This window comes from Microcaecilia unicolor, chromosome 2, assembly GCF_901765095.1.
Source record: "Microcaecilia unicolor chromosome 2, aMicUni1.1, whole genome shotgun sequence".
Lineage (NCBI taxonomy): Eukaryota > Metazoa > Chordata > Amphibia > Gymnophiona > Siphonopidae > Microcaecilia > Microcaecilia unicolor.
The window spans coordinates 487,130,705-487,147,547 of record NC_044032.1 but is presented as its reverse complement, the minus strand read 5'-3'; the positions used below and the strand labels follow the sequence as shown (position 1 = coordinate 487,147,547).

The 16,843-nt window shown below is 46.3% G+C and overlaps 1 protein-coding gene across 1 annotated transcript in view; it reads left to right on the top strand.

The window, feature by feature from the left end:
- Positions 1-14,526: 14,526 nt before the first annotated feature.
- The window catches only part of LETM1 (leucine zipper and EF-hand containing transmembrane protein 1), a 289,282-nt gene continuing 286,965 nt past the window's right edge, over positions 14,527-16,843 (top strand). Inside the window, 1 exon segment of the mRNA XM_030191105.1 lies at positions 14,527-14,814. Coding sequence (XP_030046965.1) covers positions 14,736-14,814 — 79 coding nt within the window. The 5' untranslated portion in view covers positions 14,527-14,735.

Genomic DNA, 16,843 nt, shown 5'->3' with positions numbered 1-16,843 from the left:
GTAGTGGCCTTCTAACCACAGACGTATCCCTATCTGGAAGGAGAGTCTCCACCACTAGGTCCACTAGACTGGAATCCTCAGAAACCTGTCCTAAAAAAATTGGCCTCCTTCAGCATGGGCATCTCATGGTCTGGTTCAGAACCCAGATTGCTTTGCTGAGACCACCTGCCTCTCCAAGCACCCTCCTAAAGGGTGGACCTGATTTTTGTAACATAAAGGCTTTGTACGTCTGCAGGACAAACTTGTGCAGGAAACCCCCTTCCAGTCCTGCAGGTAGTACAGGCACTGCCGCTCCAGACTGCTCTGCCGCTTGGAGCGGTAGGGAAACGGGCTGGTCCACCGCCACAAAATGTGAGGACAAAATGGCGAGTTTCCCACCAAAACAGGAGCTGGTTGCCTTATATTTTCTGACCCCCGAATCTAGCTGAGCTGTGCCCACTGATGAAGAAGCAGCATGAAAGGGACATATCTGGTGACACTTCCATGACCGTGCAGTACTTGCAGCTACAGCTTGCCGAGTCCCTGCCCTCACACTGCACAACGGCGGAGTTTCTCTGTCATCATGTTCTGCTAAGTATTGGCATGTTTGTTTGTTTTTTTTTAGTGGGAACTTTCACTAAAGCAGAGCCAATTGCAGAGCTGCAAACCAAAACAAAGCCGCCACCTGCCTACACGTTTGCACGTCAATCTCTTTTGTTGTTGTTGTTTTTAGATGTGGCTGCCTCTCCTGCTCCTCAAACTCCTCTCCCCTCGAGGGAAACTGCAAACAATGCGTATAGCACTACCAAGAGAAAACAGAAGGATTTGGGGGGGGGGGGGGGGGGGGAGGAACCCAGCCACTCTAGTGTGACACCCCTACGGCTGTTACAGACCCCTGTGGGCCTCAGCCTCCAGAACAAAGCAAGATACAGCGGTGCACATAAAGAAACAACTAATAGTACCCATTAGTCTGCCAAAGACACTTGGCACTCAAACCTTCTCTTTTTTGTTTTTTTTTGTTTTTATAACTTATAAAAAAAGAAAGAGAGCAGAAAGAAACGAGACTAAAGAGCTCACCACCTTCCAGTTGCTGAAGACTGAGAATACTGATTCTATATCTAGTAGCCAGGCATAGGCGCCCGGTATAAGAGGCTTGGGGAGGCTAAGCCTCCCCAGCCGCAAGCCCCAAGCATCTCTCTCTCTCTCTCAGTCATCTATCATACCTTGTGGTGTTAGAGCAGCAGTGAAAAGCATTGCAGGCTGCTGGGCTCCGTGCTTTGTTTTGCCTTCTCTCTCTCTCTCAGCTCTGGCCCGCCCTTGCGTAAACAGGAAATGAGGGCGGGCCAGAGCTGAGAGAGAGAAGGCAAAACAACTAAAGCACGGAGCCCAGCAGCCTGCAATGCTTTTCACTGCTGCTCTAACACCACGAGGTATGATAGATGACGTTTAAAATTTGGAGGAAGCCTGGAACTCAAAGGGAGCGAGGGAGGGGGGACCCTGGAACTGTCTGTGAGGAAGGGGGGAGGGGGACCCTGGAACTGTCTGTGAGGGAGGGAGGGGGGACCCTGGAACTGTCTGTGAGGGAGGGGAGACCCTGGAACTGTCTGTGATGGAGGGAGGGAGGGGGAACTGTCTGTGAGGGAGGGGGACCCTGGGACTGTCTGTGATGGAGGGAGGGAGGGGGACCCTGGAACTGTCTGTGAGGGAGGGAAGGGGGACCCTGGACCTGTTGGGGAGGGGAGGGGGACCCTGGAACTGTCTGTGATGAGTCTGACTTCTTGAGGTAACTTTCCAGTTCAGTATTTTGCCTTCATATCTGTTGTGTCATGTGTTTTTCATGTGTGGTCAAGATGCAGTATTCTGCTAGCATGTAGTATTTGCAGCCCTTTTTTTTTTGTTTTTGTTTTTTTTTGTTTCACTAGGTTGTGTACTGGTGTTTTAGAGCCAGGTGTAATTATAGTGCTGCCTTTCAACGCATAAGGTTGTAGCTCGTCCTGTCCTTGGAATTAGTGCTGTTATGGTTTGGTAAGGCTATGAGTGTGTTTTTGCACAAGTTTGTGGGAAAATGTGGGATACAAATGCAATTAATAATAATAATAATAATAATGTGTTTTGTGTGGAGAGATTGTGTGTTGGCCTTACTGAGGTGGCACCAAAACATCAGAAAGGGTGTAGAGCCTAAATTATGACACACTACCTCTTGAAGGATCCACATATGGTCGTTAGTAAAAGGAGCTCATTGTGAACACTAGCCACCCTAAAAGGGTGTTTTTTGGCTCTACACCTATTATGATATTATGATCCCTTGTTTCATATTGTTGACGGTCTGCATTTTCTGTATGGTGGTATATTGGTGTATTAGGTCTGCCCAGTGTAATATTTATGGTACAGTAAGGTTATGAGTGTGTTTTTGCACAAAGTTGTGCATAGTGTTTTGCAGTTGAGCAATTGTGGTTAGTATATGCTTTGAGCAACCACTTTATTCTTTAACATATGATACATATCTACAGGGCTTTTTTGAGGGGTACTTGGGGGTACTGAGTACCGGCACCTTTTCCATTATCTGCTAAAACTGACCCATGATCCCCAAGTTTTAATGAAAGAGCTCAGGCTCTACACACCAATTCTGCCTTGTCATAGATTCTGTGACTGGTTGCAGGGGTCTTGGCTATTGTGGGGTGGGTTCCTCAGTGATCACTCCTCTCCTGAAGGGTGGCCTAGCATTTGAGTACCGGCACCTTTTTTGCTAGAAAAAAATGCACTGCATATCTAATATCTAAATGTAATAAAAGGTATTAATTGTGATTATTTTATTTTTACTTATTTTTTTTTCTGTGTGTTGTCAGACAATTATGGATGTAAGCCCCGCCCCCTTTAGCCTCCCCAGACAATTGGGCCACCGACCCCTCTGCAGTGTTGCCAGGTGGGCGGTTTTACCGCCCAATTGGGCGGTTTTCCGCGACCCGCCGCGGGAAATTTTTGCCCGTGGCGGGTTGTGGTTTTTTGGGCTGTTTTTGGCCTTCAGGGCGGTTTTTTCGGCCGCGGGGGGGCAGGGTTAGTGACGTTTTTGGGTGGGGGTTAATGACGTTTTGGGCGGGGTTAGTGACGGAGGCGGGGCCGATGACGTGGGAGGCGGGGCCGATGACGTGGGAGGCGGGGCCGATGACGGGGAGGCGGGGCCGGTGACGTGGGAGGCGGGGCCGGTGACGGTGGGAGGCGGGGCCGGTGACGGCGGGGGCGGGGTTGGTGACGGCGGGGGCGGGGGTGATGACGCGGGGGTGGGGGTGTCAGGGGTGGGGTTTGTGTTTGGGCGGGTTTTGGGCTGTTTTTTGGGCTCCATCGGGCTGGAAAAAAATTTTCCACCTGGCAACCCTGCCCCTCTGTAGCCACCGCTCTTATTTTCATTCTCGTTCTAGAGTCAGAATTCCGAGTCTCTCCATCTGCTGGAAGGCATGCACAATCAATCAGTCACATTCTGGGCCGGTCTGGAGGGAGAGACGCTAAGGAATGGATATTTGTCTAGGATCCAATATACATTAGTGTTGAATGCACCATCCCTAATTTTCACCTGATCCAAGTATGTATGGTGGAACTACTTGTCTCACATTGTTGCAGGAATTGAGATAGGAATTTGTGATACTTCAGGAGTCAGACAGCACACACCAGTATGAGAGAGTAATCTTCTTTATTTGCCAGCAAACAAAGCAGGACATCAGTTCTAGCTCTCTTCTCTTCTCTTAGCTCTTTATGTCTTTCTCTCAGCTCTCTGGGTCTTTCTCTCAGCTCTCTGTGTCTTTGTCTCAGCTCTCTGTGTCTTTGTCTCCTTCTTCTGTCTGTTCCTTCTGTCCTTCTCTTTCTTCTGAGCTCCTTCTGACGTAAACTGCTTCTGCTCCCACTTAAATAGGGTCCTAAGCCCTCCTCCTAGCCTAGCCCCCTTTACTCCCAATTGGTTAAGACATTGATTGGCTACCTTGCCTCAACCAATCATTACCTTAAAAATATCAGTTACATAGGTTCCAGACATCCTAAACTGACCTGTGACCTGGGGCCCCTTTCACCAGACATTTGGTCTCCAGAACTCTTACATTTCTCATCATGATTGATGTCTCATCTATAGCTTAAACTGGATTCCCTTAGAGACCAAGAGGCCCCATCTAACATTAATTATTCTCATATTCCTAGTCTGGTTCATACTAACTGCTAACTAAACTCTGGCATTCATTAAAGAGGTCAAAAGTCAGTCTTACTTAATGGCATACGGCTATGGTCTGTTATTACTTCCAGGACCATTCCTACATTTTACCTACAATTAATCAAGGAGAAGAGAGCTGACTAATTCTGACCTTTTTCACCTTCAGCTTATACATTGAACCAGCCAGAACTATGGCTAAGTCAAACCACATGTTGATCTCCTCAACTGCAGTCTTAAACAGCAGACAAAGGATCATTTTAAAAGTAACACAGAGTTGAACAAACATCCTACACAGAATTATTAATTTACACAGAATACAACATATTCTAAAATAAGCATTCTTATAAGACATATCTAAACATCAGGAATATCTAGAATTATTTAGAATCTAACTATTTCCTTATAACAAAATCTACATATCAAGAACTTCTGAAATAGTATTTCAGCCTTTTAAACTTCAGCATGTCTGGCTTTGTTCATTCATAATAGTTTACAGCTGTGCCAGCTAGCATTGGCAATTCTCAAGGGACAGAGTTTCATTTCTCACTGACCTTTCCTAACCTTAGCTCGGCCAAACTAGACTCTAATTAACTCCAGCCTGCATTCCTTCACTACTTGCAGAACTGAAGAGAATTCAAACTTCAAGCTTTTAACAGAATTAACCCTTCATATGATTTCTTATATATATTATGACTATGGCTGCCTCATTCCCCCCTTTGAGACTAAAATCAGCTTATGCAGAAATAAGTCTCACAACTCAAACTCTGGAGATTATAGTGATCCTAACTAGGAATAGACTTGTGAATCACCATTACCCTACTTGTTAAGGTCCGACGGCATACTGCCGAAGCACATGAGGCCAGGAAACAAAACAACAACCCTGCTAAAACTAAGACTATTAGGGAAATGAACAAGGGACGTATCCAGGAGGTCAATGACCACCACCAGGAGGTAAGATCTAACCCTCCTCGGTAATCCTCCACATTAAGGCTGGCCAACTGTAGGACTTTATCCATGGCATGCCTAACTACATGCGTCCTATTTATGACAATAGTACAGCACTCTGAAGAATTTAGCACTGTGCAGAGGCCACCCTGGGCTGCAAAGAGATAATCAAGGCCCATACGGTTATACCTAGAAACTATACTTAATTCATTAATTTGATCCTGCAATGCATTGACTACCACGTTCAGCTCATGAACTAAAACATGGAGTAGGGATTGAAGTCTCCGGGTAGCCATACCTAGTTCAGTAATACCCGCTACCGGGCCTCCAATTGGAATCCAGGCCGTGGCAGAAAGGGCTACAAGTCTCTTTTTAGTCAGAGGATAAGTAGAATTAATATACTGGAGGGCTAATTCAATCGCCTCATCCTCTGTGGCAACGGAGGAGGGTAAGGACAAAGCCTCCCGCTTAGAGCGGTGCGGGGATAGTGGCTTAAGAGGAATAACTTTAGGAAAATAATTCAAGGTTACCAATACACAAAAATCATATGTAGGGGGAAGAATCATGTGGAGGACATTATCACAGAGCCAGTAATGACCAAGGAGAGGGTGAGGAAAGTTCCCAATAAATGTTGGCTCAGGCTGGACAGGGTACTTAGGGTGCCCATAATGCGAGCCCCTATCCCAGGGGGAACGAAGACGAAATGGAGACTTTGCACACCATAGGCGCCAATCCCCAATTGTGACAGGCTGCTCATTTGTTAGTAACTCTTCATACCCCGGGGACTTATGAAAGTAGAAAATAAGCTTGGACACTATAGTCTTCTCAGTGGTACGCTTAGGAGCCAGATAATCACCTGGGTCATAATCTACAGGTATGGTAGCAGGGCACATAGGAGTACCTGGAGAAACTACTCACACAGATTCTCCTTTTTCTGGGAGAACATTAGTATAGTTACAGGGAATGGGAAGAACAGTTGAGATGCTTCTTGTTAAACAAAACACTCCAGAAGCTGGATAGGGAGACGTAAAAACTGGCCTTAGAGAAGAGTCAGAGGGGGAAGTAGCATTATAAAAGGACCACCAAGTATAATCCTGGCTCCAAGGGCCTGAACTCGAAAAGTAGGGAGGTATAAGAGCTGGGAGCTGCACAGGGACAGGTACAGCTGGGACATCTGTGGTATAAGGAGAAAATCGGGAACACACAATACAAGGGGAAGTAATCTTTGCCTGGCTAATTAGTTCCTGGACAGAGTGTAACCAAAGGTTGGAGCGAGTTGGGGTATTAGGAACAAGGAGGCAAGGAGTAGAAAACAACAAAAGCATCCAAACTACTAACATTTTCTTTCTTCCTAATCTAAAACAAATACAGCAAACTAATTAAGCAATAATATTTCAACAGTCTGTGCTAGTCACAGATTACTCTCATATAGTGTTCTCAGTCTTTGAGTTCTTATACCAGTTGGGATAGACCCTCAACTGACAAGGATCAAGCTCTCAAATTCCAAGAAAGCCAGAATCAGGCAAGAAAGAGTCTCAGTGTGAAGCCGAAGTTCAGCCGCTCCTGCAGTATGCAGTTGACCCTTCTTTTCAGCTAGTAGATTCTTTGGTTCGGGTCAGGCGCAACTTCAATGGCTCCGCTGGATCACTTTCTGCTCTCCACTGTTTAGGCTCCGTCTGATCCGTGCTGGGCTCAGTCTGGTCAGCAGACTTAATTCGAGACCAATGGACCCATGGAGTTATCCCTGCGACCTTCACAGCTGCAGGGGTAGAAAGCAAAACAGTAAAAGGTCCTTTCCATCGGGGCCCCAAAGGCTGGAGCTTCCAGTCTTTCACCCAAACTCTATCCCCTGGCAGGAAGGAATGTACCTGAGCCTGGAAGGGGACAGGGTTTATTTCTCTCACATAAGACTGAAGCTCAGAAATTATCTTCCCCAAGAGGGCTACCTGCTCCTGCACCTGGGCAGACCCTAAAATCCCTATGTCTCCCTTAATTCCCTGTAAAATGGCTGGGGGCTTCCCATACACAATTTCAAAGGGAGAGAGGGCTGTTCCTTTAGTTGGGGTGCATCGGAGGCGGAAGAGGGCTAGTGGCAGTGCCTGTGGCCATTTCAGTTGGGTTTCCTGACAAATCTTTGCTAGGCTATTTTTCAAGGTTCTGTTTGCTCGCTCAACCTGCCCTGAACTCTGGGGACGATAGGCACAATGCAATTTCCAGGTAATGCGCAATGCGCGGGACAGGGCCTGAAGTGTAGCTTCAACAAAGGCGGGACCATTATCTGAACCTATGGCAAGGGGCAGTCCATACCTGGGGATGACATCCCTAAGGAGAGCTCGAGCTACTTCTGTGGCTTTCTCAGTGACTGTAGGATATGCTTCCACCCACCCAGAAAAGGTACAGACCATAACTAAGAGATATCGGAGCCTACCGCTCCTGGGCATTTCTGTGAAGTCTATAACTAGGGACTCAAAGGGTGTTAGTCCTCTAGACTGAACTCCTGGTGGAATACGGGGTCCCTGGCGGGCATTATTCTGGGCACAGAGAGTACATCGGGCAGAGGCAGTGGCAACCAGACTATCCAATCCTTCCAGCACCACTACTCGACTGAGTAGACGGGCTAGTGCTGTTTTCCCTAAGTGTGATAGGTCATGAGCTTGAGACACTACAGGCCAAGCTAGGTGGCGTGGCACCAGAACTCTGGTATCAGGGAGATGTAACCAGCCATCAGGTCTCCTTACTGCACCTTCTTCTTGAGCCCATTTCTCTTCCATTTGGGTATACATAGGTGTCCATTCTTGCAGTCGAATTTGGAACAGGGGGGTCACAGTACTTGCTGGGGGTCCTCGAGCAGCTTCCTTGGCCACCCGATCAGCATGGCGGTTCCCTCGGGCCACTGGAGTATCTATTCTTTGGTGTCCCCTGCAATGAATGACAGCTACCTTCTTAGGGGCCCACACAGCCTCTAGCAGCTGAAGTATTTCGGGTCCATACTTAACAGGTTGGCCTGCAGCATTTATGAGTCCCTTTTCCTTATACAAAGCTCCATGAGCATGTAGGGTTGTGAAAGCATACTTAGAATCAGTATAAATGTTAGTCACCAGTCCTGCTGCTAGCTCCAGAGCTCGTATGAGGGCCACAAGTTCTGCTTTCTGGGCTGAAGTTCCTTGGGGCAGGGCTCTTGCTTCTATCACCTTGTCCTCTGTCACCACAGCATAGCCTGCCAATCGCTTGGAGTTCTCCACATAACTGCTTCCATCTGTGAAATAAATTACATCTGGGTCCCTCCACGGAACATCTTTAAGATCTGGTCGACTGGAGTACACTTCATCCATAGTTTGGATACAGTCATGATCCGGTGGTCCCTCAGATGCTGGCAAAAGAGTAGCAGGATTGAATGTAGCCACTGTTTCCAGGTGTATCCGTGGATTCTCACACAAGCTAGCTTGGTACTTAACCATGCGGTTATTTGTAAACCAGTGGTTGCCCTTATACTCCATGAGGGTAAGAACTGCGTGGGGGACTTTAACAACCAGTTCTTGCCCCAAGGTCAACTTATCAGCTTCCTGGACCAGTAAGGCTGTTGCTGCAATGGCCCTCATGCAGGCTGGCCATCCTTTAGCCACTCCATCCAGCTGTTTAGACAGGTATGCAACAGGCCTCTGCCAGGATCCCATCATCTGGGTCAGCACACCCAGAGCAACCCCCTGTCGCTCATGGACATACAATGAGAAAGGTTTCTCCACATCAGGAAGGCCTAACGCAGGGGCTTGGAGTAGGGCTTTCTTTATGGCAATGAAGGATTGTTGAGCAGTAGGTCCCCATTCAAATGGTTCCTTTTCACCCCCCTTTGTGGCTTGGTAAAGGGGTTTCGCCATCAATGCAAAATTTGGAATCCAAATTCTGCAGAATCCGGCTGCTCCCAGAAATTCCCTAACTTCTCTTCTGGACTTGGGTTGGGGAATTGCAGCTACCGCTTGCTTCCTACTAGCATCCAGTCTCCGACTTCCCTGGGAAATGCAAAAACCCAGATACTTCACTTCTGACTGACAGAGTTGGGCCTTTGAGCGTGAGACCTTATAGCCTGCATCCAAGAGTAGCTCCAGCAATTCTCTAGTAGCCTCAAAACACTCTTCCTGGGTCACTGCTGCAATCAGGAGGTCATCTACATACTGGAGTAAAACTCGCCTGGAAGGCTCAGATTTAAAAGTCTTAAGGTCTTGCCCTAGGGCTGTCCCAAAAATGGTGGGGGAATTCTTGAACCCCTGTGGCAGGCGGGTCCATGTATACTGAAGCTTCCTTCCTGTTACTGGGTTTTCCCATTGAAAGGCAAAAAGCAATTGACTGGCGGGGGCCACCCGAATACAAAAGAAGGCATCTTTTAGGTCTAGTGTTGTGAAATGGGTAGCTCCAGAAGGTATCAATCCTAGCAGGACATATGGATTAGGCACTACAGGGTGTAATGAGATAGTGGATTTGTTGACCACTCGTAAGTCTTGGACTGGCCGGTAGTCCTCAGTCCCTGGCTTTTGAACTGGCAATAGTGGCGTATTCCATGGAGACTGGCAAGGTCGAATAATTCCATGGGATAACAGACGATTCAAATGTGCTTGAATCCCTTCCAGAGCCTTTCTGGGAATTGGGTATTGGCGAAGATGGATTGGCCGGGCACTTGGAAGTAAGTCTACATGTACAGGAGGAATATTTCGGGCCAACCCTGGGGGATTATCTTCTGCCCATACCCCACTGACCTGAAAGCTGTCTGCCAGGGGTAGGTCAACTTGGCTATGTGACTGATGCAGCCGCCATTCTTCTTCAAGAGGGCAGCAGAAACTCAATATACCCTTAGGGCTGGATATCGGGGGCCGAAAGGAGACTGAAGTCTGGCCATCAGAGTCAAAGGAAATTTGGGCCCTAAGCTTGGACAGCAGGTCTCGACCTAACAAAGGGATTGGACAGTCTGGCATATACAGGAATTCATGAGTGACTATGTGTGAGCCTAATTGGCATCTACGGGTTGTCAGAAAGGGCCTCCGGTTCTGCACCCCCGTGGCTCCCACCACTCGGACAGTTTTTCCAGACACAGGCGCTAATCGCTCCGTCACAACAGAATGTTCAGCTCCTGTATCAATCATGAATGGAATTGAGCGGCTCCCTATAGTTAACTTGACCATAGGTTCCTGGGAGCCCAGTTTGTAGGAACCCGGTCTGTCCTATTCGTCCCATTCTGCCATCTCGGCTATCCCGATGATGTCAGATTCAGGAGGCTCATATCTTCCCTCTCGAACTCGGCCTCGGCTTCCTCGATCTCCTGGTCCCCTTCTCAGTCCCTGGCGCCTCTGGGGGCATTCATCTTTCCAGTGCCCTCTTTCCTTACAATAGGCACACTGATCCCTCTCCAATCTTGGTCTGGGATTCTCCCCCCTTGGCCGGGATTGATTGAAGGAATCTCGGGCCCTGGCTGGTGGTCCGGGGTCCCACTTTGGCTTCCCATTAGCTAGAAGTCGACCTCGGTTAAGGGTGGAATTAGTAATGGCTGCCGCTAAAAGGTCGGCCTTCTTCTGCATCTTCCGGTCAGCCTCTCGGCGCACCTCCTGATCTCTATTAATGAAAACCTTGGTTGCGATCTCAATTAGCTGGGTGGTATTCATCCCTGCGAATCCCTCCTGACGCTGCAACTTCTTCCGGATATCTGGCATACTCTGGGCCACCAATGCGCTATTCACCATTCTCTGGTTTTCTTGGGCTTCAGGGTCAATGGGGTGTATGTTCTGTAGGCTTCAATTAGTCGCTCTAGAAAGGCCCCAGGGGATTCAGTTGCCCCTTGGAGAATTTCAGAGACCTTTGCCAGATTAATGGGCCTCTTTATGCCTTTCCTCATACCTTCCAGTAAGTCCCGGCAATAGCCAGACAACAGTTCATAGTGCTGCCTATCATTTGGATCCCAATCTGGAGCTGCGCGAGGAAACCGAGCTCTAACCCATCCCTCTGGGTCCTGTATCCCCCCTGGGACACGCTCTCGCGTGATGGCCTCAGCATTTTGCAAAATCTTCCGCCTCTCCTCAGTTGTGAAGAGGGTCAGGAGAAGTTGTTGACAATCAGTCCAGGTTGGGTTATGGGTGGCCATAATGCTAGTCACTAGGTCCACCACTGCCTGAGGCTTTTCAGTATAAGAGGGATAATGCGTCTTCCAATTCAGGAGATCGGTGGTTGTGAAGGGTACATACTGATAGGCCTGTGCCTGTATAACCTGACCCTGATTATTAGGATCCGGTCGAGTGGTAGTTACCTGTCGGAGTGGCAGAACCCTCGAGGAGGTGGGAATGGAACCTGAGGTAGAGCTAGGAGCTACCCTCCTATCATGCTCAAAGGTAATTGCAGCGGGTCTAACCCATTCAGTGGAGGTGTGTTGAACCCCTGAGGGATGGGGAGGGGTACTCATAGACTGAGAGGTGGTCACAGGTGAGTCAGTCCATTGAAAGGGATGCCGGGCCCCTAATGAGTGGGTAGGGGTACTAGAGGGAGAGGCTGGGCTGTCAGGAGTTGAGGAGTCAGGGAGTGGAGCCCAAAGTGGGTCTTCGGAGGTTAACAGGAGAGGATTTGGCACAGAAGGGTAGAGGCCAGGTGAAAAGTCCAACCTAGGGTGTGGCAGGTTTGGCACAGGAGGGGAAGAACTATCCGGAGAAGCCTGTGCTGGAGAGGCTTGGGCTGGGCGGCGTGGATCTCTGGGGGTGGCACGGAACCCCAACAATGGGCCATAAGGTGGTGGCTCAAGGTCTGAGGGGTCATCAGAGAGTATGGGTTTCTCAGACAGGGTAGGGGCGGAAGCCACCGATTGGGTGGTAAGCTTCCTGGGGCTCTTTCCCTCTTCTAGTTTAGATTTTCTAATCTTTCTTTGAACACGGCCTAACATGAATTTTACTGGGGATCCCATATAAGTTTTCAACCACGAGGGAGGGTCAGTCACAAGGCTGTCCCAGGAATCTATATAAGGGAGTTGTTCAGAATATTCTGATTCTCCTACTACTATGCTGTAGACCTTCCGGATTACTTCAATATCTAAGCTGCCACTAGGGGGCCACCCCACTCCCATAGATGGCCACTCAACTTCACACAAGGTTCTTAAAGTACTTGAGCTTAAAGTCTGTCCATAGTCATTAATTAAAAAGCCTTTCTTGAAATTTCTAAGCATACAATCTAGGGGGGTAACAATTTGTCTAGATGATGTCCCACCCATAATGCTTACAATTACAACACACAAAAGGGAGGGAATTTTTGAAAGTGCAGTAAGGGGTCTGCACTCTCGAGACACTAGGTAGACAGACAGCAATCGCTTCCTTCCGTTGCTGACCAATTGAACTCGCGTTAATTGGAAATGCAGCTATAAGAAGTCCGCACTCAGTTAATCATTCACGCATCACACATTCCATACAGAAAATCCCACCCAACAATTTCAGATTTCTCAAATACAGATAAGCTCAAGCGTTTTCGCTTCTAGTCCCCGCGACTAGAAGGTACTAGGGCCTTTGCTGAGAATTGATCAGATTCTCCTTCCCTCCTTCTTGAGGGGCTGGTTTACAATTTTCTAGCTAGAATTACAATACAAAATACAGAATACATACCCGGCGAATATTCTCCAGTCAGTTGGGTGCTGGGATTAATGCAGGATTCAGGATCCCACCGCTGCCACCAAGAATTGTTGCAGGAATTGAGATAGGAATTTGTGATACTTCAGGAGTCAGACAGCACACACCAGTATGAGAGAGTAATCTTCTTTATTTGCCAGCAAACAAAGCAGGACATCAGTTCTAGCTCTCTTCTCTTCTCTTAGCTCTTTATGTCTTTCTCTCAGCTCTCTGGGTCTTTCTCTCAGCTCTCTGTGTCTTTGTCTCAGCTCTCTGTGTCTTTGTCTCCTTCTTCTGTCTGTTCCTTCTGTCCTTCTCTTTCTTCTGAGCTCCTTCTGACGTAAACTGCTTCTGCTCCCACTTAAATAGGGTCCTAAGCCCTCCTCCTAGCCTAGCCCCCTTTACTCCCAATTGGTTAAGACATTGATTGGCTACCTTGCCTCAACCAATCATTACCTTAAAAATATCAGTTACATAGGTTCCAGACATCCTAAACTGACCTGTGACCTGGGGCCCCTTTCACCAGACATTTGGTCTCCAGAACTCTTACATTTCTCATCATGATTGATGTCTCATCTATAGCTTAAACTGGATTCCCTTAGAGACCAAGAGGCCCCATCTAACATTAATTATTCTCATATTCCTAGTCTGGTTCATACTAACTGCTAACTAAACTCTGGCATTCATTAAAGAGGTCAAAAGTCAGTCTTACTTAATGGCATACGGCTATGGTCTGTTATTACTTCCAGGACCATTCCTACATTTTACCTACAATTAATCAAGGAGAAGAGAGCTGACTAATTCTGACCTTTTTCACCTTCAGCTTATACATTGAACCAGCCAGAACTATGGCTAAGTCAAACCACATGTTGATCTCCTCAACTGCAGTCTTAAACAGCAGACAAAGGATCATTTTAAAAGTAACACAGAGTTGAACAAACATCCTACACAGAATTATTAATTTACACAGAATACAACATATTCTAAAATAAGCATTCTTATAAGACATATCTAAACATCAGGAATATCTAGAATTATTTAGAATCTAACTATTTCCTTATAACAAAATCTACATATCAAGAACTTCTGAAATAGTATTTCAGCCTTTTAAACTTCAGCATGTCTGGCTTTGTTCATTCATAATAGTTTACAGCTGTGCCAGCTAGCATTGGCAATTCTCAAGGGACAGAGTTTCATTTCTCACTGACCTTTCCTAACCTTAGCTCGGCCAAACTAGACTCTAATTAACTCCAGCCTGCATTCCTTCACTACTTGCAGAACTGAAGAGAATTCAAACTTCAAGCTTTTAACAGAATTAACCCTTCATATGATTTCTTATATATATTATGACTATGGCTGCCTCAACATAAATATACTATTTGGGGGGGGGGGGGGGGTCAGCACACCTAGTCCGATCTGGTCAATTTTTTTACCTGTGTGGATTCACATTTTTACCTACTTCCGTTAAAATGTTAGAAAAATATTTGGTTCCTAGACAACCACCTATTCTTGTCCCTTATATATAATTTCTTTATAACTGTTGTGTTGAAACTAATAAAAACTGCTTCCGGCAACGCTGCCTCTGAGTCATGTGCATCTTCTCTGCAGACATAAAGAGAAAAAAAAATAGTCGTAGCAAGGTCATTAGGAGGTAAAAGGAAAGCCCTCATCAACCTAGCCATCCATATCAGAACGAAAGAGCTGCCACTCCCGCAGCATAAGCAAAGCACTGCACAACGGTCGTTTCGGAGTCATGTGACGACAGCACGCCTTGCTCGGAAAGTTTAGTGGTGCCCTATCGCGCATGCGTATTGCACGGGGACGGGTTGCGCTCTGGTTGTAGGCTTGGGATTGTTGGGAACAGCTCGGTGACAGGCCGGAAAAAGATGGAGCAGATTGTCAGCTGCCGAGAGCAGGTCGCCGGGAGGTCGCAGTAATAACTTCGAGAGACAGGGAGCACTGACTCACTCGTTCGGTGACCGCTAAAGCTCGGCGAGATGGCTTCACTGTTGTTTAGAAGCTACAGGCCATCCTTGTTGACAGCATCTGAGGCTTTGTGCAGAGAAGCCAGGAAGGGTAAGGAGGAAAGAGGATGGACGGGCGGGTGTGTTGGGGGTGGTTCACTGTGACTAATCGTTTCATGGCTTAGGCGTGTGCAGCTGCTTCGGCCTCTTGTTACCGGCCGGCGTGGTATGGCCTGTTTCATTATAGTCTACGTTATGGATGATAGTTAATGTTATTAGAATAATCCTTCTCAAAACCGATGTCTGTAATACCTTGCAAACCTACTGTTGCCTTCAGACAGGTTTGGTGTAGTTGATCACGTGCTTTGGCCGAACTTATATCCTCGTCTCGTTTGGCCGCGAGTGAGGTAATGGGCAGGTTTGGAGACTGGTGGTTGCAAGCACCGGATGGTTCGATTGCTGTCGCCTGGGGTATGCGGGGTATGCTGATCGCTGTATTGCGTCCCGTTCCCATGACGCCTGCTGTCATTGTCGTCTTTCCCGGGCTGGGGACGGCCGCTTCTGCACGTGGTGAAAGCCTGACAGGACGGTGCGCTGCAAGGCAGACCTGAGACCTAAGCCAGCATGGATGACTCATGAAGACTCTTTTTTTTTTTTTTTTTTTTTTATCGCTGGTGCTTTGCTCCATGCCCAGGCTTGTAAATGAGTTGAATGAGGTGACTTTAGGTAACTTTGGACTCCTTTTTTGTGTTCAGATTACCCTTATTAAAGTTTTCACATAATATAACATAACATAATTGGTATTATAATATACAATTAAAGAAAGTGTTCTGTTCTTGCTTCAGGGTACAATCATAAAGGTATACCAGATTGATAACAATAGGGGATGAGAATCCAGTAAAAGCCTGTGCGAGCAAAACTGATCAGTAGGTTCCCAGACTAAGAAAATTGGCAATATTATTCAATTTGTCAGCAATTTTAACTTCATATTTGTAAATAAGATAAACAGTGTTCTACCAAAAAGAGAGAGAAACTTTAGTGTTATCCTTCCATTCCAATAGAGCTATAGCTAATAACATATCTAATAGTTTATCTTGTGTTTGAGACAAATTGACTTGACAACCAAGGAGATCTTAATAATACAATCATCCAAAATTCTGATTTGATCTGAGTGTGTAATAGCGTTGAAATTCTGTCCCAAACCTGATCCTAAATTAATTGTAAGTTTGGACACAAAGTAACATGTTGTGAAGTGTACCTGATGTAGAATTACAGGACCAACATAAATTAGATGAAGCACTATTTAATCTTGTTAATTGAATTGGTGTCCAAGTAGCTTCCTGTATTAAAAAAATATGATGATTGCAATGTGGGTGCTGAATCCAATGGTCTGTTAATCTTTGCTCAAAAATCAGACCATTGTTGATTGATCAGGGAGACTGAGAGAGCATCAAACCAGTATTTTTGTAAAGAAGTGACGTTATGATTATATAAAGACAAAAACCATGAGTAATATTTAGAGGCAATATTACCTTTAAGTATTGCTTCAGCGAAGAGAGTATAGCTATCCAGGGTAACAGACACATCACTAGAACACAAAAAGGCACCCAAGGTTGATCTAAGTTGTAAATACCGATAAAATTGTCTATTAGGGATAGAAAATTTGGTGTGTGTAGAGGAAAATAACATCAAATGAGTCCCATCCATCAATTCACCTATATATTGAATGCCAGATGATATCCATGAAATCCAAAGAATGTGTGTTGTTGATCCCAATTTTAGAATTGTTCCAAATGGAAATTAATTTATAATGAAAAATATAATTTTTTTAATACAGTTTTTTTTTTATGGCAATAATAGTGTAATCAAGTAAACTTGTATCACAGGAATCGAGCCATGAAGGAGAGGTACTCATTCTGATTTTCAAAGGTAATGGAAGTGATAACGTCTGTTCTACTGCAAGCCATAGAGGTGAATTGTCACCAGGAGTTTTCACCATCTGCCAGGCAGCTCCCATTAATAAAAAAAAATACCTGATTATAGGCCTCAAAATCAGGGAATTTAACACCCCCTTTATTCTTATTTGCTTTTAATTTTTTAAGACCTGTTTGTGGGGGTTTATGTTGCCATAGAAATGCAGA